The 24,966-nt window shown below is 46.4% G+C and overlaps 11 protein-coding genes across 11 annotated transcripts; 7 read left to right on the top strand and 4 right to left on the bottom strand.

The window, feature by feature from the left end:
- Positions 1-256: 256 nt before the first annotated feature.
- On the bottom strand, positions 257-1,987 carry EV420DRAFT_1626678 (TIP49 C-terminus-domain-containing protein; the record flags this gene model as incomplete). Its single annotated transcript, XM_060476016.1, has 7 exons — positions 1,721-1,987; positions 1,470-1,667; positions 1,224-1,417; positions 967-1,167; positions 696-914; positions 492-643; positions 257-296 (listed from the first exon to the last, which is right to left on the bottom strand). The coding sequence occupies exons 1-7, from the start codon at positions 1,731-1,733 to the stop codon at positions 257-259; spliced, it is 1,017 nt and encodes a 338-aa protein (XP_060336933.1). The 5' UTR covers positions 1,734-1,987.
- A 723-nt stretch (positions 1,988-2,710) lies between these two features.
- On the bottom strand, positions 2,711-4,508 carry EV420DRAFT_809921 (uncharacterized protein). Its single transcript, XM_060483551.1, has 9 exons — positions 4,267-4,508; positions 4,147-4,216; positions 3,971-4,095; positions 3,843-3,919; positions 3,686-3,777; positions 3,505-3,632; positions 3,360-3,448; positions 3,159-3,310; positions 2,711-3,102 (listed from the first exon to the last, which is right to left on the bottom strand). Exons 1-9 carry the CDS (start codon positions 4,459-4,461, stop codon positions 2,777-2,779), a joined length of 1,254 nt encoding a protein of 417 aa, XP_060336934.1. The 5' UTR covers positions 4,462-4,508; the 3' UTR covers positions 2,711-2,776.
- A 570-nt stretch (positions 4,509-5,078) lies between these two features.
- EV420DRAFT_1759351 (uncharacterized protein) lies at positions 5,079-6,483 on the top strand (the record flags this gene model as incomplete). The annotated part of the gene is made up of 5 exons (XM_060480585.1): positions 5,079-5,328; positions 5,386-5,415; positions 5,471-5,491; positions 5,544-5,826; positions 5,874-6,483. The coding sequence occupies 5 exons, from the start codon at positions 5,079-5,081 to the stop codon at positions 6,481-6,483; spliced, it is 1,194 nt and encodes a 397-aa protein (XP_060336935.1).
- Positions 6,484-7,053: 570 nt separating this feature from the next.
- On the top strand, positions 7,054-7,837 carry EV420DRAFT_1743950 (uncharacterized protein; the record flags this gene model as incomplete). The annotated part of the gene is made up of 1 exon (XM_060480093.1): positions 7,054-7,837. The coding sequence occupies one exon, from the start codon at positions 7,054-7,056 to the stop codon at positions 7,813-7,815; it is 762 nt and encodes a 253-aa protein (XP_060336936.1). The 3' UTR covers positions 7,816-7,837.
- Positions 7,838-9,775: 1,938 nt separating this feature from the next.
- On the top strand, positions 9,776-10,396 carry EV420DRAFT_1261422 (uncharacterized protein; the record flags this gene model as incomplete). Its single annotated transcript, XM_060467065.1, has 1 exon — positions 9,776-10,396. A coding segment is annotated over one exon (621 nt), but the record flags the coding sequence as incomplete, so codon positions are not given.
- A 144-nt stretch (positions 10,397-10,540) lies between these two features.
- EV420DRAFT_1261642 (uncharacterized protein) lies at positions 10,541-11,428 on the top strand (the record flags this gene model as incomplete). The annotated part of the gene is made up of 1 exon (XM_060467084.1): positions 10,541-11,428. A coding segment is annotated over one exon (888 nt), but the record flags the coding sequence as incomplete, so codon positions are not given.
- A 237-nt stretch (positions 11,429-11,665) lies between these two features.
- EV420DRAFT_1216419 (uncharacterized protein) lies at positions 11,666-12,016 on the top strand (the record flags this gene model as incomplete). Its single annotated transcript, XM_060466413.1, has 1 exon — positions 11,666-12,016. A coding segment is annotated over one exon (351 nt), but the record flags the coding sequence as incomplete, so codon positions are not given.
- Positions 12,017-17,406: 5,390 nt separating this feature from the next.
- EV420DRAFT_1636718 (uncharacterized protein) lies at positions 17,407-18,140 on the bottom strand (the record flags this gene model as incomplete). Its single annotated transcript, XM_060476625.1, has 3 exons — positions 17,407-17,761; positions 17,809-18,028; positions 18,077-18,140. 3 exons carry the CDS (start codon positions 18,138-18,140, stop codon positions 17,407-17,409), a joined length of 639 nt encoding a protein of 212 aa, XP_060336940.1.
- Positions 18,141-19,002: 862 nt separating this feature from the next.
- On the bottom strand, positions 19,003-19,607 carry EV420DRAFT_1636719 (uncharacterized protein; the record flags this gene model as incomplete). The annotated part of the gene is made up of 3 exons (XM_060476626.1): positions 19,003-19,275; positions 19,327-19,546; positions 19,597-19,607. The coding sequence occupies 3 exons, from the start codon at positions 19,605-19,607 to the stop codon at positions 19,003-19,005; spliced, it is 504 nt and encodes a 167-aa protein (XP_060336941.1).
- Positions 19,608-19,844: 237 nt separating this feature from the next.
- Positions 19,845-21,564, top strand: EV420DRAFT_1474913 (uncharacterized protein; the record flags this gene model as incomplete). Its single annotated transcript, XM_060469251.1, has 10 exons — positions 19,845-19,867; positions 19,915-19,995; positions 20,044-20,091; positions 20,147-20,221; positions 20,269-20,367; positions 20,454-20,612; positions 20,659-20,987; positions 21,040-21,093; positions 21,154-21,177; positions 21,230-21,564. 10 exons carry the CDS (start codon positions 19,845-19,847, stop codon positions 21,562-21,564), a joined length of 1,227 nt encoding a protein of 408 aa, XP_060336942.1.
- Positions 21,565-23,226: 1,662 nt separating this feature from the next.
- Positions 23,227-24,539, top strand: EV420DRAFT_1474914 (uncharacterized protein; the record flags this gene model as incomplete). The annotated part of the gene is made up of 4 exons (XM_060469252.1): positions 23,227-23,675; positions 23,768-23,799; positions 23,848-23,907; positions 23,983-24,539. The coding sequence occupies 4 exons, from the start codon at positions 23,227-23,229 to the stop codon at positions 24,537-24,539; spliced, it is 1,098 nt and encodes a 365-aa protein (XP_060336943.1).
- Between the last annotated feature and the right edge of the window lie 427 nt (positions 24,540-24,966).

The raw sequence follows: 24,966 nt of genomic DNA on the forward strand, positions 1-24,966 counted from the left end.
TGTGGCGTGAGCAGGGTTGCTGCGGCGCGACCTATTGGTCTTGGACAATCGTGTCATTACAATGTACGAACTTTGTAGTACTATCGACTCTGTATTCTCCGAACAAGATATGTTTCTGGGATTTAGAATCAACGGAACCAAAGGCGGTTTGACTTTTGTCAAGCGGCTCTAACGAGCCTGGTTGTGGCGACGCGACACGCCGAAGTCTGCCTGTACATAATTACCTCTGACCGAACTTACCGGGTCCTGAATTTCCCTAGAGCTGTTGTTCCCATGGTGCGAAGTAAAAAAAATGACTAGTCATATCATAGAAGAACACAAGAAAGATCAGAGTATACGCAGCTAGGAATAGTATCATGAACTGTCCATGTATTCGCTGGTCGTCGGTATCTCCTCGAATACAAGCGACCCTTGCTGCTCCTTCAACCACTGAACACTTCGTTTCTCGTCCATGAAATACGTATATGCTCTCCGCAGATCTTCCACGTAACCCATGAGGACTGCGGAAAGTTGTCCCTCGGATACGAGCCCTGCCTCGATTAGAAGCCATAATAACCAAGGGAGCTAGATCATTTTCCAAGGCGCGGTTCAAGAATGAGAAGCATTCAATGTCGAGCATGTGAACCTCGTCGATGAAAGGGACCTGCATATTACTCTTGTTAGCGCAGATATTTTGATGCAAGGCGCGCACGTACACCTGGTATGATCTCAGCCTTGCCCTCCTCGCGCCACTCCGCCACCTTGGTGTTGATCTGATTCCGTAGCTCTGGCTTGATTTCACCTGTGTCGCCTGCAAACAAAGCTAGGAAGCCCTGCGTCCTACTGTTGATGACGTCTATTTCGTGCAAAGACACCGTATGCACGACCTCTCTCCGTTTTTGTATTTCACCTTCGGGGCATTGAACGAATTTAGTCTGCACATCGTTGGTCAGTCCAATGATCTTGCCGGGAAAAAATAGAACATACATCAGCGCCCATAGCATCATAATCTCTCGACCGTGCGAACGAACGGCCGAGTTTAGTGATTTTACCAGACGTCTTGTCGATGGTGATAACGTCTCCTGCTAGGACTTTCTCCTTCGAGAGAGCGTCAATCATTTTTGTACCCAAGTCATAGATAGTCTCCATGTCCGTAGTTTTGATAGTGAGTTTTCCTGTTTTCGTAGCCTAAAAGGTGATACCTGTCAGCACCTAAACTTGGCTAACAGAAAGTTCGTGCGTACGCCAGTCAGACTCCGGTCGATTTGGATCTCGACGACCTCCCCTTCGACGAGTTCTGTCTCTTCCTTGGTGCGTATGCCAATGCTCCGTCGGAATGCCTGGGTCAACGCCTCGGTCTTTGACATCGATAGTGAGAATACCTCGCTGGCGGCAATCATGGTGAAAGGTACGTCCGGACCCAGCGTCTGTGCCATACCTATATCTCGCATTCAAGACGAAGTAAGTAGTATAATGTAGCAGAGACGCACCCAATGCAATAGCGGTCTTTCCCGTCGACGGAGGCCCAGCAAACAAGATTGCTCGCCCTACTATGCGACCTTCCTGCACTATCTTGAGAATCATACCAGCAGCCTTCCTAGCCTTGGCCTGCCCAACCATTCCCTGCGAATTAGCCCTTGGCTCTAACCGGTCGTCGAGTCCCAGCCCGTGGATATGCGAATGAACGCCTGCAAATCCTGGTGAGAGAATTTTCCCAAACAAACACGTCAAATATCCTAACCTATGCGCTCCATCGAAGAGGCCGTTTTAACTTTTTGTGTGCATTGGATGTGAGAAGTCGATTTCGGTATTTTTGATAGACAAAGGGCATATCGCAAGAACCAAGAAGACCAAGAACGGCTTGACGGCTACAGAGAAGGGTGACATGAGGTAAGGGGGAAAAATGACCAGCAGCTGAGACGGCAAAATATTTCTGCAAACTTATAGAGCCGCTGTCGGACCGGCTGGCCATGAAAAATCAGCTGGTCTTTACACCTGCATGTAGATTGTTTACGGTTTTCCTGTCGTCTGTTGGTCTGGTCAATAAAAATTGAGTTCGATAATACCTCGATGTAGACTATCAAGTGCCGACAAGCAACAATGATCGATGGTTTTTATTGGTACAGTGGGAAAGGGATAAGCTGATTGGCCTTTTCAAGCAATTCAGGATCAGCGCGAGCAATTAAGTTGTTCGAAATGAAAAACATGAGTTCGGCCTGGGCCTGCCAAGGACACGAGTGAACGTAGGAAAATCCACTGATCTCCTTCATGTCGTATTTTTCAGACCAAAGTGGGTTAAGGAAAAGGCGTTGGTATAGATGATACGTAAACGAAAACGGAGAAGGGTGGGCTGGTCAGCTCACGCGCCCTGTTCTCGGAACCGGTGTCCATCATGAAAACCGACCTGATAAGCAATGAGGATAGAACACCACATAACAATGGAATTATTTATTTGACCTACAGACTGATCCATATCGCGAGGCAAGAATATAGATGGCCAGAGGACAGTTGCTCACACTGAGAAGCGACGGAGAAAAAACGCGCGTCACAGTCCAACCGATAAGACTTTTGCAGTCACCATCAGGGTAACGTTCACGTGCACTGGTCACCATTTACGCGACGAAGGGCATTACACAATGGAAAGGACATGCGTAGAGGAATATTGACATGATTGTCCCAGCTGCTTGTTCATGGCAAAGTGTCATCAGAGAACGGAATTCTGGGCAGCGAACGATTTCGTACACACAAGAACGCACGTCGCCTGATGCAGGTGACTCATATTTCCCCCGCGGACTTCTCAACCCATCGTACATGACATCTCTAGCAACCGCTCGTCACGCCACGAAGTAATGAAGGCAGGAAGGCGCGACGTCATAGCATCCCTGACCATTTCTGTAGTTACGGTGACGCTCGGCGGGAGGTCGATGAAGTATTTCATTTCCTTCCATAGCCATACGTCCAGTAGGCTTGGTTGGAACTCGTTTGACGGAGAGCGACATGAACGCCATTCATCTGCAATGAGGGACCGGCGCGCGCTGAGGAGTTCGTTCCGTTCTTTCTTGAGGCGGTGCGTCTTGACGTCCTGCATGTATTCTAGCATAGTGCCTTCGATAAAGTTCCAGTCTGGGAGAAGTTAAGTATTGGTGGTGACTCTTGGGGAAAAGGATGAGCAGACTTACTTTTGTCAGTGAGAGGTTTGGACTGCTTCACCTCCCACTGGTCGGAGAAAAGAATCAGTCCTCTCCGTTCAGACAACGAACCGGTTTTTTCGAGATCCTTGAGATATGCAATCTCTTGGCCATGCCCCAGAGACGTCAGTCTACTCTCGATACTGGCAGGATGTCAATAAACTACTCGGACGTAAATCTTGACCCACTCACGCTTGGCTCCTCTGTTTTCGAATGTCCTCGAGCTCTTTGCTACGGCTTTCGCTCACGGAATCAGCCCACTGTGCACATTTTTTCGCATGCTTGGTTGTGTCTTTTTGTCAGTAGCGAGAGGGAATTCAGGAGGGGGCATGCTTACGTCTTTACGAGCCTTTATGCCCGCTTTTCTCTTCGCCAAAAATTCCTTCCTTGAGTCTTTCCCTTGACAGGCGTTGAAGGCCTTCACGAAACCGTCCTTTTCTTTGACGAAGCAGAATTTTTCTTTCGCTGGCGATTGTTTATCAGCCCCAAGGTCATTGCGCAGATATAATACCACCTACGATGACGGCCAGGCCAGCTATGGAATGGGACAGAACGAAGGATGATCTTGTCGCTCTTGTTACTCTCATCAAATCCAGATTCGGACAATAGACTAAGGGACAAGGAAACAATGGAGCAATGAGGATACCATAAACGGAACAAGACCGGTGACGTTACCAGGTTTTAGCGCACTTTGAGCATAACCGGACACGTATGCACCAGTCGATGTTGCGAATATTCGACGCAAAACATTCCTGTGTTATCTGTTCAGTGAAGTGTGCGGATAGATTTTGAGGGATACGTACATGGCAAAAGTGGTCAAAGACTAGGCTAGACCAGGCAGGGTGGGACATGTCCTCTGGGCATGGTGGTAATCCGGGAACATTGGCCAACGAAGATTTCCAGACAGTCGTCGATGATCTGTGGGTGACTGCAAACGCTCATTAAAAGGAGGTCGTGGAAAGTATGAAAAATCACGCACGGACGCGCCGAAACTCCTTCGTCGTCCGTGTCAGATGGAGCAAATCTAATGGATTAAGATGACCGAATATCTGAACATCCTATATGAACATGTCACAATGAAGAAAGACGAATAACGTACCTCAAATAAGATGTCCAGAGGCAGAGTAGGAAGCATCGATAGTTTTGCTCGTCGTTTAAGATTGACGACGCGACACGTCGAGGTCTGCCTGTACACCACTTCATGGCCATTTGAAGAAGTCATTTTGACCTTTTTGTGCGCTGGAGGTGAGGAGGAGTCGATCTCGGAATTTTTTTCCGTCGGCAATGTCGACATTTTTGATAGGACCCAAGAGGACAAGAGACGGAGAAGAACGCGAGGTGTCACAAGTGTGACCTGTCGCGTTCGACTGCTTGGACTTTTATGTAAGCCGGGTTGTCCCGATTCTATCAAGTCTGATTTTGAAAATCTTCTGTTACCTGGTACAGTGTCTACATGATTTTGGACTTCCAAGTGTTCCTATCACATTAACGTTCTAAGTCCACACGTCGCCGTTTTGACCAGCTGATACCGACTGGAAATCGCAACGGTTATTTGATGGTCATCATTCGCAGTTAGGCCTGAATCGTCGAGACCTACGATTCGGATCCTTCAACGCCAGGCGTCGTGTTACATACTAGCACTGATCGAACTCAGATACTGCTCGGAACTGTATTGGCAACTGCGAATAATGCTAGACAGATTCTAAGACAATGGCAGGTAGCTCGCACGTTCCACCCAACTTCATCAGATCTCAAAGTTGTCTGGATACATTAATATTGCAGAGGATCCTTCGGATTATCAACCCTCTAGTCGCAGTTGAAGTACTGACTGACAGTGAACAGAATGGATAGAGAATGTGTACTCGGTACGTCCTTACATTCTTCCTAATACAGTATGTTGACCGTTTGACAATGGCCGCACAAGAGGGCGCACCTCTCGAAGAAGACCAGAGAGAATTCTTAAATAGGATGTTCCTCGACAATCTACTTATAGCCAAGGAAACTGGCATACACACAAGGGTGTCCGCTATAAGGCTGTTCGCACTAATAGAGGATCTTCTCTTCGAGCCAAGGGTTCCCCTTGCGGACGAACCAGAAAAACTGTATGAGCTCACAGAACAAGGAAGGATAGATGGGAATTATAGGGAGCTACTGAATCACCGTTGAGTTTCGCTTTCATTTCTGGACCTCTTATATGCGCTCATATCGTTTCTTGCAGCATGGTTTTTCGGTAGAAATCTGAAGCCGGGTACGTCCTAAGTTCTGAAATTTTTCCATTGGCTCGTCGTCTACGGTCACCACAGAAATTAATAATGGTTTAGAACGTACATCCCACTAATCTCACTATTATTGACCTATAACTCATTGTTTTTCAAGGAACTACTAAGAATAGAATTGACGTGGAAGAGCTCGAGAGCGTGTCCAAGAAAGTCATCGACACTTTCTCTGATGTCCTGCAGGACTATGCTAAAGGAGGCCTTGATTATCATTTTTCCTCGAAACACGACGGAAAAGGACCCCACGCCAATGTCCATCATCCGGACGCGGACAGGGTCCACCTCCTCCTTGCCGGCCTCGGTGATCCCAACGAAAGCCTCACCAGCTGGGAAGACGTATTTCATCGCTGTAACGAGGAAGATATGCGAGAATCTTGTTCAACGTAGTTCTCTTTCCTCCTTCCTCTACCCTCTTCCTAATCATATCTAGGACCGTCATCGATTTACCTGGATACGGAAAGACCAGACTGCTCTTTGAAGCAGTTGCGAAGTATTTTCTGATATATTTCACTTGCTCTAGGGAGGAAGCGACTTGGACAACGGGATCAGGTGATGTACAGTGGGTGGTGGAAACCGTTAACACGACTTCAAAAAGCACGCATGAGGGTTCGAAGGCAGTGCGGAGAGCATTCTACGTCCTTGTCTACACAAGGATGTACGTTCTCGCCTCCTTCCTGGACCTAGTTTTATCACAAAACCCGGCCCCTTTCGATGCCCGCCGCCGCCTCTTGCTTCTCCAAGCCTGTCCACCATACCTCGCGAACTCAGAGGATATCTTCGTCCACATCGCAAAAGTAGCTCAGACGTTTGATGGCGACACACTCCGCCGTGCCGCTAGGAAATTCTTGGATAAGTTTCGTGACTCCATCAAGAAAATCGTGCACGGCACCAACGACTCACTGCGGATACATGTCACCTTTGATGAAGTGCACATTGCCACTCGTGATCCTTGGCTCTCCCAAAGATGTTCAATCCTTCCACGGATGCTCGAGATGATGGATTTCTCTTTGCACCCAAGGACGGTCGTGTGTGCGGCATGAAAGATTTCCCTTAATATGCTGAATATCGGTTCACTGTACCCGGGATTAGTGGGCTTGAGCTACGCAACGAATACCCGGCGTCTCCAGAGTGATAATTTGGAAGAGTATATTCTCCGTCATCTGAAAGTGGTGCCTCCTAGGCTTCTTGAAAGAATCAAGATGTGGCTATTTCCTCGGCGAGTCACTGATATGCTACTATCGAATTTTGTCAGCTTACTGGTGTCCAGACCACGACTTATTGCGAGGTTGCTAGAGATGTACTTGGCTGCAACTCAGAGCGGAGTCCTCACTGCTTACTGCTCATGAAAGTCCCGGTCAACTCGCTGTGCACTATGCCTGCACTCGTAGTTTCTGATATACGACCATTGACTCGGGTGTCAATAAAGAGGAGGCCGTGCAAGTTGCTCGGTGAGGTCTAGACTGACATGCCAAGGCTGTAACTGCTGTATTAGGATTTGGCTTGTTGTCACCGCTATGCCCACGGACAGTCTCGCTTGTGATGCGTCATTTGTGCTCGCTCATTCTGTTTGAATTTTGCTATACCTGGGTAGCGTGGTGACTATCTCCGCCATGTGCCGCCTGCATGGTCATTGGCAAGTTGGGGCTGTCCGCGAAGAGCTAAGGGTGCTGGATCTCGAAAGTGATGGTGTAATACTCATAGAGTGCTTGAGGAGGGCTAATACATGGGTGCAGATTGAAGAAAGGTGGGACATTTGCCGAATGTATCTGCATCTAGGTGTGGCCTGGTTGTTCGCTGCTTGTCTGTTGCCAGTTTTGCAGGTTATGCCCCGCTTTAGGGCGTATCGGAATTTGAACGAGGTATATTGCATACAGAAGCTACAGGAATTTTACTTCAGTCTAGGTGCCTATGCACCTAGTGACGAAGACGCTACTGCCAGCTCGAACCCGCCTGTTGTAGTACATCGGAACACTAACGCAGCCCACGACGTCAGTACGACACAGCCGAAAAGAGCTGTGACTCTACGCACCTCGCTTCCCCATCACCCAGCAGGTCTCACTGAGTCATCCACCTATTCCTCTGAATTGTCCACCCCCAAAAATCCGAGTTATCCACTCCAAAATCTGAAACGAGACCCTTTCAGAGTTCGAGCGCACATGTTGAAGGGCAAGGCTGGTCCTCTGTGTCCGATAACGAGGCATTCCGAAGGGACAAAGGGAACGGACTTTGCCACGGGCAAGCCTCGGAATCGAGAGAGTGGGGGCTTGGTGGAAAGAGGACGACACTCAGCGCCGGTTATCGGTCCGATGCCTACCGGTCCGATCCCCGATTCTTTCCGAGATAAGGAGGAAACGACAGAGGGCCCTACATAGATGGATAACGACCATCCTCCTGCCAACTCGTCAAATTAGGGGCTATCTTAGTCAGAATTTATACCATAAATGCTCGTCATGTGAGTCCTCGTGGACATAATGCTCCACTGATAAGATAAAATGTGGAGCGGTCTCACCACTGTTCTCACGGTGGTTCCGAGACGTGCACTTTCTGGGAAGACGTTGGTCAGCATGTTCAATTTCAGCTTCTGACTTGTCGTCGGCGTCCGTTCTCGCAGGCATAACTGAGCTACCTGACTTATAAAACACTTACACTGCTCATACTGGTCGTTTAACGACGGCTGCTGCTGCGAGGTCTATAGCTTGATTGATCGAACAAGGTATGCATATCAGTATTGTGCTTAGCGGCGTAAGTAACGGCTTTCTGGATGTAGGGATGCCTATTCGAAATGTTCGTAACTTTCTGACTTGTTCTTCATATGCGCCCTTTCTTATGGTCCCGGATTGCGTTCCTACCACAGATAAAGAACGAAATAACACTTAATTATTGTGGTGATAATCTTCGCCACACGGTCTCCTTGAAGCATTTGCTAAGGGGACGTCACTCGGTGACTACGCTCTGCGTGCGTTAACTGCTCCTTGGGAGTTTTTTGATTGGACTATAAACGCTTGGCTTGTTATCGTCGCGATGACTTTTCCAGTTTGGAAGCTGCCATGTAAGTGTACTCGAGTTCTGGATGAGTGTCTGTTGCCGCCTGATGGTGTGGAACATTCCGTTGAAGAATTTCCTCAGTATTATGATCCTTTGTACTTTCCGGGTTTCAACTTACCTGTTTTTCGTGATGCCGAGAGCATCGGTTCATGGCTTCAGCATGCGTTCTCGGCTGAGAGTGGTTGGGAAGGAGTTGAAGTGAGTTTTTCCAATGGCTGTTTCATTGTGGAAGATGTATCGTGCGACATTCAAATGTTCGTTACGCCGCAGGATATCGAGAATGAATACTTTCATCCCCGTAACTTTTATCGCGTCGGTGCCTCCATTTTAAGCTGTAATCCTTCGTGGTTGTACAGAACTGCGGACGAAATCCGGGATTGCTTCGATGGTATTACTGTGAAAGACATGGGCCGCGTCCTTGGAGACTGGCATAAAGTGAAGAATCGCGAGTGTGTGATCGAGGCTGTCACTAATGAGTTTTTATTGCTTGCACGTAATGTACTATTGTCTGATGATGACTGTCTTCTTCGCTTGTGCAAGGAGAAAGCTATCGATGGTTGTCCGGAAGTCAACAGCAGAAGGTGGATGTGCTTCGAGATCTTCCGAAGTAGGTTCAGCGATAAGATATTTCCAAAGATTATAAGGCCTCGTGTGCGTACCTACTTGAATGTACCTTGAAGCGGAAGTGGTTTACTTCGAGCATTGGATCCGGAACTTGATGGACCTCATTTTCGAGCAAGAGCCAGGAGCTTGTCGACAGAGCTTCTAAACAAAACACTCCTGCGTGTACATCACTCGCGGCGTTACTGTTCATTGACTGATAGACGAGCGGATAAGTTGGAAGCGCTGCGCCGCAGTATGTGCTCCAGATGGAACGAACTTGTTTACCTTCCGCCATCGGTTATCGGAGACTTGATGAACGCGTATACTAATTCTGTCATATTGCATAGTAAGTTCGGAGTCCTTGACTTGCTTGAATACGAGTATGGTTCAGGCGTATGCAACAAATTCGTCGCTCCCATGCGTGCACAGCATCGTAGAATCTCACGCCAGACGGTTCGGAGAAGCCATCGTATGGACAGCAGTGCTCGTTTAGCTGATGTATACAAAGATGTAACAGAATCGTGGCCTCAGGTAGTTCCCTTGGATACGAAATTGGAGTGCGCACGTCAATACATGGAACGAACGAAATGGCCGAAAACACATATCTGTTCTGTTTGTGGCAGAGAACTGGAAGGTGGAGAGCCGCTTTTGGTGAAGCGGTACGACGAAAAATCTTTCGAGGGAATGTTTAAGGCGCTTCATTTCAGTATCTTGTCTGCAACTGATGATGATCGGCGCCCGGAAGAGGATATCGTTCAGCATCCCCTTTTGAGTGAGTATCTGCTAGATCCTCGAGGGTTTGAAAATGGTTTACTAAATATATGTCATACATGTGATTCACGTCTCAGAGGTGGTCGTCTTCCTATGTATTCGCTGCGAAATGATTTATACAGAGGTTCGTTGCCGGAATGTTTCAGGGATCTGACCTGGGTCGAAGAAATGGCTTGTGGAATCTATCGATGTACCTGCCATGTTACGTGTTTATTTCACAGTGGTGCTGAAGACCAGCCACGCGTATCTCATGGTAATACATGCGCACACGATTTGAACTTTGTCTCCACCGCATCGGTTTTGCCACGGGTTCCCGCTGACTTGAAGGGAATGTTAAGTGTCGTGTTCCTCGGTCCAAAACAGAGCAATAAAGATTGTCTGAAACCAATGTATCGTATTCGAAAGGACAAAGTTTGGGATTTCTTACAATGGTTGTCCGAAAATAATCCGTTGTACAAGAAGATCAGGCTTTCGAGGGCTCACCTGGAGTTGTATGAGAACGACGAGATACCAGGGTTAGATGCACGTCTCATCGAAGTCGACCCGTCTTCCGTTCACGAGATTTTCGCAGAGGAAACAGCAGGATTAGAGCCACACTTTGTGATGGATTTATCGAACGACAGTCAAGAACGTGTAGACGGTGATCAGGACGATAATCGTATGCCGTTGTTGGAGAGAATGGGAGTCTCAGATGTTGAATCTGTAAAGATACAGGGACGAACGTTTGAAGCCGCTGCATTGAGAAATTTAATACGTCCACCCGATGAGAAGCCAGATCTGACAATCTTTTCTGGATCAGAAGCTATAGGTGAATACAACAATCCCGATTTGATGAAGGGTATGTTTCCTACTTTATTTCCTTTTGGCAAAGGAGGCTTTGAAGAACCACAACGGAAAGTTACTGTTGCCTTTGATACGCACGCGAATTACTTTCTTGATATTGGAGACCGATCGTTCTGGTGTCATAACTCCTTCATCTTCGTTGCTATGAACATTATTCAGCGGCGTCAGGCTCATCTGCATACACATTTCACCGTCAATTCAGCAAACTTTGATGCTGTATCAGATGTCATCGAAGGTATAAAGCCGGCGACGTTAAAGGCGGTGGTGGCAAAGCATCTCGAGGAAGAAGGGAAGGTTGCTGACTTGACAGCAGAAGAGAAGAAGGTGTTCACGCTTTTGTCTAAGGTGAAGACGATCGCTGCGAAAGTAACTGGATCAGAAGCTTCAAAGATTACTTATCGAAACGAGATAAGGTCGTACTGTGGACATTTTGGCATACCTCATATATTTTTCACTGCTAATCCGTCTCCACAGAACAGTCCTGTTTTTCAGTTGATGTGCAGAGACACTGCTATCAATCTCGATGAGCGTTTTCCAAAGATGGCAGATTATGTAAAACGTTGTACTAGGTTAGCGGACGATCCTGTGGCAGCTTTGGATTTCTTCAATTTTTCTTGTAAGGCTATGATGTGTTGCCTTTTTGGATGGGATTTTAAAAAGAGGAGATCTTCAAGAGAAGGCGGAATTTTAGGACATTTGAAAGCATTTTATGGAACGACTGAACTCACCGAACGCGGTTCGTACCACGTACACTTCCTCATCATTTTAATGGGGGGCTTGAATCCTGAAGAAATGCATCGTCGTCTAGAGCAATCAGAGGAATTTCAGGACAGATTTTTTGAGTTTTATGATGATATAATCAGACACGATTTGCCTGAAGATATCGCTTTTGATAAGCTCGGGAAACCGAAAACGGAGAGGCCTCCACAACCACCCGATGAAGACGCCCAGCCACAAGAAATTAGAGATTTTTTGATGCGCTTTGAGCAAGAGGTTAAGTACTGTGGGGAACTGTTACAACGTCATTCTCATCATGATGTTTGTTATAAGTACGGTCATAAAACTTGTCGCTTTCAGTTTCCGCACGAGTATGTAGCGCATTCGCACTACGAGAAGGAAACTCGTTCGGTTGTTGCAGCCTGTCGAGACATTCTTGTTAATTACTTCAATGACTTTGTGTTAGTTTACTGCAGACACAACCATGATATGAGATGCATTTTGTCTGGAAAATCCTGCAAGGCTGCAATGTTCTATATCACTGATTATATCACCAAAATGAGTGTGAAGACTTACGAAATGCTTTCCTTAATGGCAGATGCATTGATGAATGCGCATACCTCACTTCTTGAAGGCGAACAGCTGGAGGCACGCACCGTTCTGCATAAATGTCTTGCTCAATTTGTGAAAATGCAGCAGGTACATGCGCAGCAAGCAGCGAGAGTACTTCGTGGCCAGCGAGAAGTCTTTTGTTCACATGAAATGGTACTGATGACATCCGGATTTTTGATGAAGTACGTTCAGAAGCGGTGGCCTTTCAGTGAAGAGGATGAGACAGAGGAGAGTGAAGATGTGTATCTTGCTGTTCGTTTAAACAAGAGAGGATCACTTGTTTGGCGATGTCAAGTTGCCGAATACTTGAATCGATCGCTCGAGCTGCTTCCGATCTCGTTCTATGAGTTTGTTCATCATTTCAAAGTTGTTCGCAAGGGTACGAAGGACGAGGAAGTATTGTCCAACTATGTTACCGGCGATAGGATTGATAAGATGAATCGTTTTCCGTTTTCGCCTGGATTTGAACTGTTCGACACGCATGAAATTGCTGAGCATACTAGCCTAGAGGAAGCAGAGTACATGTCAAAGATGGTACCTCGAAGCGTTGGTTACCACTTACCTCGAGCTCACGATCGGTGCTATAAAGCATTTATGCTTGCTCATTTTAAGCCTTTTCATAGGACTGTACCTCTTGTTAATGAAGGGCAATCAATCACTGAATGCTTTGATTCTTACAGGTTCAGTAAACAAGCGAAGGAGTGCATGAAGAACTGGGAAGCTATGAATGAATGCGAGGATGAGCGAGACGCGGACAGGTTGAGGAAGCGACAGTCTTTGTTGAGAGATTCTGCTCTATTAGAAAGAGTTTTCGACAATAATCTGGATAACTTGCTGGAATTGCCTGTACCTGGGAAACGTGATGTCTCTGTCGAAGCCAAAGCTACTCATGACCTCATTCATCTGACTGAGTCTGGATGGTTTCATCCTACAGAGAAGATTGTAAATCCTCAGGACCCGCTGTTCAAGGAAATGTGCGTTACTTCTACAATGATGTCGAGATGGCAAGCTGAGATTCGAGAACACGAGAACATAATCTCGGCATCACGTTTGAATGCTGCTGATGCATCTCATCAGGTGCAAACCGATGCTCCGACGACGACGACTACAGCATCTGGACTTGATTGTCGTACATGGAACTTCGGAGCGAATGGTCTTCCGAAGGATACCAAGACAAATGTTGGAGAAACCAGTGATATTGGACTCCTGATTTCACGGACGTCAAAGGCTTTCAAGCTAAATCGTGAGCAAGATATGGCATTCAGGATAATGGCGAAAAATTACGTTTACCGGAAGACTTTCCCTCCTTCTGAAGACAGCCATGCTCCTGAACCGTATCCGATGCGGATGTTTCTCATGGGTCCGGGAGGTACGGGCAAAACTCACGTTATCAAAGCACTGATATCCATAATGGAACATTGCGGTGATGGTCATGCTTTGCGATTCTTGGCGCCTACTGGTTCAGCTGCAGCTATCAATGATGGTATGACGATCCACAAAGCGTTCGGTCTCAGAGTGTCTGATAAGGCGTCCAAACATACGACACGATCCGTCGAAGGCAAAGAGACCTTCATGTCTACTATGTCTGTTAAGGCCCATAAGGCTCTTCGCCAGAACTTTAAGGACGTACAGGTTTTAGTTATTGATGAAGTTTCACTGCTCGATCAAGCATTGCTACCAGACATCGACGCTTGTTGCAAATACGCTAAGGATAAGCCACATTGGTGGTTCGGCGGAATGATGGTTATATTTACAGGAGATCTATATCAGTATCCGCCTGTCCGTGGTACTCCTGTTTATTCAAGGATCAAGGAAAGAACCCCAGTCAATGATCATAACCTAAGCAAACAGTTGGGTCGAATGGTTTGGAACTCTTTGACAGACGCTGTATGCTTATATAGGCAGAAGAGAATGGAGAAAGATCCAGAATACGCCGCGGCAGTAAAACATCTTCGTTTGCGTCAATGTACTGATGGGGACGTCGAATTGTTCAATAGTAGAGTCGTCAAATCGTTGGAAGAACTGAATGGTATTGATATGGAAGGCATGGAAGCAGTGGCAGTCGTTCGCACAAATTTGTTACGCCACACGATAAATTCCTATAAAGCGAAGAGTAACACTTGCGGGAAGAGGCTGATTACTTGCTGCACTGTCGATAACATTCGAGGAGGCATTCTGTCTGACCACAATCGAAGAGATTTGTTAGACCGAGATGTGTCAAGTCTTATGAACAAAGGAGCTTTGCCCGGAAGATTGTCCTTCTACATAGGTATGCCTGTCATCCTCCGTTCAAAAAATTTATCTACTGATTTAAAGGTTACTAACAGAGCGCAAGGATTTCTTCGCCATGTCGAGGTTGATGTGGACAGGTATGGATATACGTATGCAAAGTACGCTGTGGTTGAGTTTCCTGGATCGAATGTTAAGCTTAACGGGCTGCCACAAGGATGCTTTCCGATTTCACCTGTTATCTGGACATTTAAACATCCCATTGTAGATGAGCAAGGAAAAACCGTCAATATTTCCATTGCACACGAGCAAATGCCGTTTCAGGGTGGCTTCGCTTGCACTGGTCAAGTCGCTCAGGGACAAACGATGACGAGCGTTCTAGCTTTCATTGATGAAGGCGGGTTTGCCACGTATGTTGCAGCATCTAGAGCAACATGTCATCAGGCTCTTTTCTTAGCTAACAGAGTACGGATTACTGATCTGAATAAGCCGTTGCCATTTGACTTAGTGGAAGAGATGCGTAAAATCGAGTCTATTGCTTGGAACACTTCGGTCACTCATGGATTCGAGCAAGGCGTGCTGTTAGATGTACCTGCTCCTGAAGTTCCCTACCCCGTAGAATTTGAGGTGTTCAAAGACCGGAAGCGTGAAAGAGATGACGAAGGATCGACACTGCATGAAGAACCCTCTCCGAAAAAGCTGCGATGTACGTCAGGCACCAATCCACGAAAACGGAAGATAGAACCGACACAGCGGGAAGAGACGTCTGAGGAACATCCAAAGAAAAGACGTCTGGCTGGGTCGGATCTCCGACAGAGAATATTTCGTTTCGGATGCAGCTGGGATAATCAAAATTGGTCCTGCACATATGATTCAATATTGACATCTCTCCATTTACTATATCATTCTAACGGGAGTGACTGGCAGGAACAGTTCGCCCAGAGCACTGATTTCGGCCGAATCTTGTGTCAGTTCTTCAGAACGGTTCCAGAAAATGATACGCATGTTAGCAGTCAGGCCCTTAATAGACTTCGAGACGATGTATGGGACATTCTTTCTCAGGTAGCTCCTGTTAACTTTCCATGCTATGGCGAAAAGATGATTGCAGCGACAGATCTGTTGGATCTGTTAACGGAGTCGGATGATAATATGCTTCTACCTGCATATACTTGCGCTCTTGGATGCCAGAAACAGTTCCCGGAATCAAAGGCAGTTTTTTCTGGAATCTGCAGCCCCAACATCTGGTCGACTTTCAGCGAGTCTATGGTAGGAGCACCTACTGCGATGACACAACAGTGGTTGAATGCATGCATGCAAGGCTACACTGTTGCGTCCCGTACGTTGCATCGTGAAAGTACTGAACACGCTCGCACATGTGGAGCTTACGCTCAGTGGACTATCGCTTTTGCTCGACCGCCTTCTCTGCTTTACCTGCAGTTGTATCCTGAGTACGCACTGACGACGGCAATTGCGTTGGAATTATTGACACGCACTTCAACCGAAAACTGCTTTTACTGGCTGGCATTCATCATATATTATATGGGTAGCCATTTCACGGCTAGGATATTCCTACTGAACCAGATATATGAATACGATAGCCAAGTGAACGGAGGATCGCTTACTACCATAGATCTCCTTGGAGTAGACCTGACTCACTTCAAATCAGGACGTGCACACATCGCAGCATATTATCATGTACCATAATCCTAGTTATGAAGTGCTTTGATATAAAGTGTACCGTCTTCTGCACTCTGTATTTACTCCGAGCACCATTTATGCAGCGTAGCATTAGCAGCAACGATGAGTTGCAGCGTCGGTGTCAGTCTTGTAGAATAGAGCGCATCCAGATGTCTGGTTGGCAGGTAATACAGTCCGTATGGAACGTAATCTGCACAAAATTGTTCAAATACCATTATCTACCATTGCACAGTGAATGGGGCTCATGTACCACGAGTATCCATAAGCTGACCAGCTAGCTACTCGTCTTCCTTCCCGTCGGGTCTTGTTACCGCTCCGCCAGTACTTTGAGTTGTGGTCATACACTCTGAACCGCTCAATTATCTTGAATCCCTCAATGTCAGGGCATGGGGTGTCGCATTCATGGAATGAGTCGTCTTGAACGATGCGTTTGCAGATTTTGAGATCGACAGATGGAGGTAAAGTCGAGGATCGCTATCCAGCGCATATCGGCCGCGCTGCGCTACACAGAAACATACGATGAGGCCTATCATCAGACGACTGAGTTGAACAAATTCTCTTCAATCCATGTAGTGACTTCGTACGGCATGGGACGCAAATGGGTGTATGGAGACATGCAGTCACTAAACGAAAAGGCAGACAAAATAACACGTCCTCATATTGGATTCGGGTTTTCTAAGGCAAGCAAAAGTATCTTTGGGTGACAGATTCATCGAGGCAGGCTCCTGTGGGGCTTACAAAAGCCCTGCAGCTGCAAATAAGTGGATGAGTTAGTGAAAAAAATAAAAAATAAAAAATAGTAGTACATTTTGGGCCCGTACTCTGCCGAATGTCATGAACAACTTTGATACTCGTTCCCCTTCGCAAGGCTTGAAACAGATCCATGAGTGAAGTAGTTCAAATGTGTTGTTGTAGTAAGTTGCAACTCATAGCCGAACTTTCCCCGAAAAATATGATGCCATCATGTGAATTACTCTAAACATAGCTCTCGCAGGAATACAAAATGAAAAAATACTTTGTATACAGTACTAAATACATTAATTCATTACATATTAGTCCTCAGTTATCATGCTTGAACTGGCTACCTTGCTTCCGTTTGACGACGATGAACACCAGAGGCGACACTTCGCCGGCAAAGCTTGAGTGGGATGCTTCTTTTGAAAACGGCGTTCATCCAGAATCTAAGATATGTTTTGTGAATGTCGTAGCATGTATGGTGGACAGGAAAGACTCACCTTTCTCACTCCCCATGATAATAACGACACCGAATTGAGATGAGCAGCAAAACGCATCGAAGGAGAAGCCTCCGATTTAGCTTTAATCAATCGGAAGGAGAAGCCTACATTGACGATTTGACCAGGTCAAAATATCCCAGGCTTAATGCCCACGATGCGTCATGCTCTACAGATGAGATAAATACCTGTGAACATTGGAGAAGAACATTCTTACTCGTTCTCATCGGTTACACTGAACTTCTCATAGGAAACTTGATTGTCCTTGGTGTACGCAAACTTCCCCTCACCAATAGCGCTTTGAAGAGTCTCGCTCGGATTGTAGGACGATGGAAGAACCACGATGTCCTCAGGAAATGCTGAGTGTGCGGGCATTAACAGACGATTAGTGAAGGTGAATTCACGGGCAGTACTGTGTTGAATACCGTACAGAGCTTGAACGGGAGTTCCTACGGATTGTTGTAGAAATTCGATCATGTGAGACATGGCGTAGCCTGCCATATGGAAATCTTGATCGTCCTCCGGGCCAACGAGCTTCACTGTTTGCATAAGCTCATTCATACTGACCCTGATCATCGTCAGCATAAGCATTTCGACTTGAATATCCAATTATACCGGTGGCTCTTCAAAACAGGAGGTAACCTTGCCTCCGAAATCACTCCAGATACATCGAAGACTTCCTCTTCTCCTGTTTCCCCATTAGCAACGAAGGCAAAGTCATCCGACGAGCGATAGTCCACAGTGAAATTGTCCATGATGATCTCCGTTGAGTTGTAACGCGACAGGCGTGACGGCGTATCCTTCAACTTGGAGACAACCTCTCTGTATCCTCTTTCTGTAATGTGTTGAGAAAATCTATTATGCGTCTTCATAAACCACTGACTGAAATCATCTCCTCGAAGGGCTGCGATAATGCTTTCGTTTGCTCGATATAAAGGAAGAGACATTGTTGAGTGACTTGTGAAGCACCACGGACTTCCAAGATGCGAATAATAGGTGTGACGTACATTGATGTGTGATGTTCGTCATCGTCGAACAGTGAGACGTCATTATTTCTCATCTGACGCGCGGCTTGAGGGCAAAAAAAAAATAATAATAATAAATTTCATTTACTGAGGACCTACAGTACATCCAGTAACAGAGTTCAATTATCATACAGTGTTTTCTTTACAAATCGAACGAATTTGTCTTCTGACCTGAATACGCAGCCGTCAGCTCACTACAGATGTGAAATATATCATGCTCACCAAGTAAGCATCACCGGCTTGAGGTTGCGCATAATCTTGTTGGAAATACACACGTAGTCGGAAAACTTGGGTAGTTGGAGCCACGCGTAAATGGCGTAAAAGCCCTTGTCTGATTCCGGAGAGTAGAGTAATCACCAGCTGTGTCCTGCAATAACATCCACTTTATTGACACTTCTCTCCACTATATCCGAGATCGTGAGTGGTCCTTCACAAGGAATACACCAAGAGTGGCAGTCGCCGACGAAGCGGTTCACTTTGTGAAGGTCCAGCCTCACGTCTGACGTGCTCTGCATCAGCATTTGCCAACCTCTCCCGATCCACTTCTCGTGGGCTCAAATAGAATTGATGTCATTTCCAACGTGAGCCACCGCCATGTTCTCTACCGCTGTCGCTCAAGGGTACAAACAGTAGGCATATTGATAGCTGATAACATTCATTACACATGCTGGACCACCGTTAGTTTCTTGAACCATGAAAGAATAGACGTCCTCGTACTGGAGTGAAAGCCAAGTATGATATCCATAGGAGGTCCATGAGACGCTATCACTTGCACGATTTTTCCTCAGTCATTACGATATTCTTTTACAGACGCGATCGCACTGTCGACGTATTTGCTCCGAAAGACCATTTCATTGGGGATCATTACCGTCAGCACTTTGTCTTCGTCGTTGTCGTCGCTGTCTACGAAAAACACTGGCTTGGTAAGGTCCACGAATAATCGGTACCCGGCCTTTCCGAGGACAGAAACAAAAGCACGTTCGTTCTTCGTATTGACATAGACGTCCAAATCGCTGCTGCCAAAGAGATGCTCCTTACGAGTAAACAGACCAGTGACCTGCGAAAAATGAACAGAGAAGATTACTTTCAGAACAGAGCAACTACTCACCTGTGATCCTGATACTAGGACACCAAGATCTCTTTGCACGCGACAGAATAATTTCAGGGTGGCATCTGTCGAGAAGAAACGCCGTAGAAGTGATAATACGGAAAACCGTCGAGAAATGTAGTCTGCGACGTATTCGAAGCAACGACGCGAAGTCGCGGAATACCGGACAACGTCTCCTACCCCAAGATGACTAAAAACTTCGTCCTTGAGCTCCGCAGGCCTTGAAATCTCGTAAGTTATGTAACATTAGTAGTTGTGTGGTCCACGCACAGTCTCTCCATTTCTCGTTTGAGTACTCGATGATTGTTCGCTGTAAACAGCTGATACAATCAATAACGGGCTGAAACAGCTGTTTTGGCTTAATGTTCCCATGATGTCATAGTGATATCAACTCGAGACATGGTCATACTAGATGTCGAGTGATGCATATAGCTGATGTCAGTTTTGCCAGCGTCCACGTACATTAACCTAAAATATGAATCCGCGTGCCGACCTTTGCCACAAATCAAACATTCTCCATGCCAGCAGCACATCGTTCTAAGTAGGTCACCGTGCTTTCGTTTGGACCTTAATCTGATGCTCCTGCAGTGCTTCAAAGAGGGATCTCTCTCCAGCCGAGGACAGTCCAGTAAAAGCTAAGCGTGTATGCAAGGAGACGAAAGAGTTCATGTATTCCAGCCTACGCACATGAGGTTATACTGAAGTACACCTATGAAGGGAATCTCCTTTGTCCACAACAAGTACGCTGAACTCTGGAGAATCACAGTGAGTACAGCATTTTTTATTTTATTTTTTACCATATGATTACAAGTGCTACTAGTAGGGAGCCTTCGAAAGATGCAAAAAGTGAACCCGTTGTTGCTGAACGTACGGTTGGGAACACTGGACAGTCTCAGTGAGTTCAACTCTTTCGATACCTATGCTTACTAAAGCTACTGGTAGGGAGGCTTCGCACGATGGAGACGGCGTTCCCCTTACGGATGGTACAAGCAAAGACGCAAGCGGTGAACCCTCTGTTGCTGAACATACGGCTGGAAACAAGTGAGTTCAACGCTTTTAATTCCTATACTTACTAATGCTACCGGACTATTTCGCATAACGCCTCCCATATTAACGTCCATCCACAGTCATACACATGAAGCTCTTGTGGGCCCTTACCAATGCATCGTTAACACTCTTGTTCCATTGCCACGCATTCAAGACTACATCAAATCGAGGGAGATGCCAGAGAGAGTTCCTACTGTCAACATCGGACATCTCTTTAGTAGTAACTTACCCGTTGTTCAGTACGTTTATCTTCTTCTTCCTGCTATGTGTACTGATGTAACGCAGGCACGTAATACACCTCGCCTTTGCACCTTCAAAGGAAAACTTAGTGAACCTCGCACTCATTGATCCGATGGAATTCGCCCTTCATAGCGAGCGAGTTGTGCACACCACTCTCGTAGCTCAAAGCTTCTTCATCATCGGTTCCGTTGTCTACAGCGACCTCTTTAATGTCGGTAACACTAAGCAGATTTGTATACAGCCACTTCATTTTCTTTGGCCCCGTGTGGCTGCAGTTATCGGGCGGATATTCGATGTTTCTCCGGGATCTGTATTACTCAACAACGGCTTTCAAGGTGGATTATCGTTCTCATCCTGGCTGAAGGGGGATCGTAGTAAGTCATCCTCGCTACTGGTTCATGGACGTTCCTTATTGTTATTGGTTAGACAAGTCATCTAGTGCTAAGTCCTTTCCTGTCAACAGACGATGGCACGGACCAAGTACGTCTCGTTCTGAATATCAATGCTCGCATTTCTGCTTATCGCTGCCATTCCTGATAGCCATCAGACCCTGGAATGAACCTGGTAAGCTTCAAGCCCTCGTATGTCTTTTCGACGCTGCTCAGACTCTCATCAGTTCCCATATTTGACTGCCGTTCGCGCTTCAAATTGTCGACCTACAACACAGCTCCGAAATATACCGAAGATCCAGAGAACGGCAGTATTGTTCTCATCATCTTCACCCTTGGACGCTATAAGGAGCTGAGCTATAAAGTCGCTTCTTACAACATTCAGGTCATCTTGAAGCTGACGAATTCGCCCACAGAAGGTGATGGGGAGCCAGCTCGTAATCCTCTATCAGCGAATTTATCGGCTCTGGAACCTATAGGAGTTTGTGGAAGCGATGAAGGTGCAGATGACTTTATTCCACCGGAGAACGAAGCAGTAGATCCTGCAGAAGCGTCGTATTGAATTCATGTAACTTGTATATTAGTGTATAATATGTACTGATTCCTGTAAGTTGTATAGTAGTGTACTTTTAGTGTATTATTATGTAGTAGTGGTGCTACCTTTTAACCTATCGCTCAATCGAAACTTAACATTCGTCTGCGAAATTGATCAAACGGAAATGGAGAATATCGATCACGAAAGATTGGGTGAACTTGCTCGTGAACGAAATATTGAAGACTTGCGGTATCGTGTATACTAAACAGAGAATGTATCTCTGCAGTCGCACTGCTCATGAAATTGACGAGTTCTTGTTGATCCTCACCGAACACGTGGAAAAGTAAATGGCAAGTTCTTAGCTTTGGTAGTGTGTCGACGTCTTGGAGGTATTTTACAAGCACCGACCAATTTGTTCGATGGAAACCCACGATGCCGATGTCAAGCTGAATGCTGGTAATTCGACTGCCTTTTGGGATAGTGAAAATAGAGTCGAGAACACCCTTGGAGAGCGAGTTAAGAAATGTAAAGCGCACTTCCTCCAGGCTTTCACAGTGCTCTAAAGATATCACCGGATACTGATCTTCTCCATGCCCTTTCAATCTTCATAAGAACACGCTCGTGATATCATTAATAGGAGAACTTACAATGATGAAACATTGCCTCGAAGTACTTCAGACTTTCCTGGCAAATAGAAAGCAAGCGTATTGCTTCATGCCAGCAGCAGCTCATTATCGATACCTCCAACCGGACGAGGCTGCTCATTCTGGTCACGCAAGTCTCCATGAAAGTGCTGTCGTCTAGTAGCGACTTTGCACTGTCTTCATGATGAAAAGTGAACTCCTTCAATGAAGTCCTCGAGTATGGAGACAAGGACGGAGATAACAGGCGTGTGAGGCAAATGCTTTCCTTCGAAGAAAACGATGACGATTGAGATCCAGGTGATAACAGAGTGCACAGTCTCTCCTTCGAAAACGACAATGTTGATAACCTCGGAACGAGGGTGAACCAAACAAGGATATCAGCTGCCATATACGAACAGCTGATAAATTCACAAGCTGAAAACACGTCCCAACTTGCTTCTTCGTTCACTAGCTCCTGTAAAGCTAGGCTTTCTCCTGTAAATTTGAGGAACCGCCCACAACTCGTACACATCTTCACAGTTCACTTCCAGTCAGTATCCCAATACTTCTTTGGACCCCACAAATGGATTTCTTCAACGTAGCGCAACAAGTGAGGAGCATCAACCAAAAACTCTGCTGAACGGTGGCCTCCGCTCCACGAATACAGTCGAACAACTTTGACCAACCACCCTTGTGCCTTCATTTGCAATGACCTGCAGACCAAACTCAAAGACTGTGCATCTGTCTTCGAATATCCACAGACAATGTCAATTATAATATCTCTCACTTCTGTAGGCAAACGTAACATATGACACTGACAGTCACCGGGTCTATTCGGCAATGACTTTATAGACATCTGATTCATATCTTCAGCAAAGAGCGAACAGAGCATTCCAGAAGATAAACGTACGGATGAGGTTGAGGACAAGAGGGCACGGAATCCTGACAAAGATGTCAGTCCATTATGCGGACTGGTGCCACGCGAATACCACGTTGCTACAGGTAAATAGCCTTAAAACCCCCCCTGTGGTCTTAGACATGCATCACCATTCCTTCTCGAACAATCATGGCCTCAGATTCAGACGAAACTGATTGCTCCATCTCCTCAACCGACTTTGACAACATAATGTCTTCAGAGTCCATTCTCGCAGCGGCTCTGACTGATATTGATACTACATTTGCTTCAGACCACGACCCTCTGCTGCTGTCTCCTCTTCGACCTTTATCTGGGACTGCAGCACCATTCCTAGGGACGCCGACTGCTCACTCCCCATGGAACACCATCCAACCACAGTCAATCGATGAACCGCACATGCACACAGACGGAACCCAGCCAACCATTACCCCTGGAACTGCTTGCACCAACACCCGAACTGCGAGCTCCAGACTCTCCTGGGTGAAACCACAGACAGCAGTTGTCGCAAGCGACTACCCGTTGGCTGGTGATGAACCTAGCCACTTCAATGTCAGCAACGAGGAAGACTATGACTTCGTTGCTGCAGCTGAAGCAGCTGGGTACGTCGATTTGGCATGTGCCAGAAATTCCTCTGAAACATGGTGCGTGAACCTTGCGGACCATCAGCTGACTGCCTTCGACCCTATACAAGGGATATACCACTGGAAATCCAAGGTAACGAATGTGAGTATCGTACAGCATACCGTCTACTCTGGCTAACAATGACGCAAGGTTCCACGAGTGAGCGTGAGAGCACGGCAGCGAGTGTATCGCTCCTTACTGCTAGCACAGGTACGTAAATGCTGTAGATGAATAACTCGTTCGCTAACGGTGCTTAGTTCCATGAACTGTCCTCGCAATATCAAGGCGGTACATCAACAGTAACGACGTCCGAGTGGCTATTGAACCTTTATCAGCTTTTGCTGGATATGGGTCCACAAGAACGTCATCTCACTGATGTGGTTTGTCCTCAGGTTGCACGATCGAGAATATTGCTGTGCAACTTAGGATTCGCAGACGGCCATAGGAGAATCCATGATTATGCCGATAGGTTAGGCGATATGACCGACTGGACAGTGTGGCCAGTTCCAATGGCACCCAGAGTACGAAGCATGTTCATCACACGTACTGTTGCTAACTGGTTTAAGTGTGATTATTGCCGTCGCCATGCAACCATATGTTACTTCACAAATCCTGATACACTTCCTCCGAAGTGCCGTCAATGCGTGCTGGCCAACGTCCCTTGCTCTAACGCTTCAGTTTCTTCCGGAGTCACATCTCAATTCCCTATCACTACCAATCGTGGTGTACTAGCTACGACTCTCCGCTACGTCGCTGGCCAGCTCGAGACTGCTACTCCGGATAAAGCTCTTCAAGACTTGACTGTTGATATGCTCTATTCTGTTTGGTCGCTTCCCATGTAGGTATAATCAGAACTGTCATATGTAACTACTGATATTCTCTTATTGTAACTGTACATTAGTATGAAATAGTGTCGCCTAGTGTAAATTAGTGTAACAATAGTGTAAATTAGCGTAACATGTTGAGATAAGCGGTAATTCTCCAGCCGCTCACCCGGATATAGCAGGGAACCCTCGCAAACAGGCGAGGGTCATCGTCGTTCGTCTACCTATTTATCTACATGCCGTGTACACTAATAGAAGCAATATGATGTAATAAGGAAAGCCGAGGAGGAGAACAGATGAACGGTGCTTCCTACTGAAGATCCCGACGTCGACTGCACCATGATGTGCGACACTTGACATTCCAACACACCCCCGCAAGTTCGTGCATCAATACCAAGAAAAGAAGAGAAAAATGAGAGGAGAAAACATACAATGTACACCCCCG

The sequence above is a fragment of the Desarmillaria tabescens genome, assembly GCF_030435595.1.
Source record: "Desarmillaria tabescens strain CCBAS 213 chromosome Unknown EV420scaffold_4, whole genome shotgun sequence".
In the NCBI taxonomy this organism is placed as follows: Eukaryota; Fungi; Basidiomycota; class Agaricomycetes; order Agaricales; family Physalacriaceae; genus Desarmillaria; species Desarmillaria tabescens.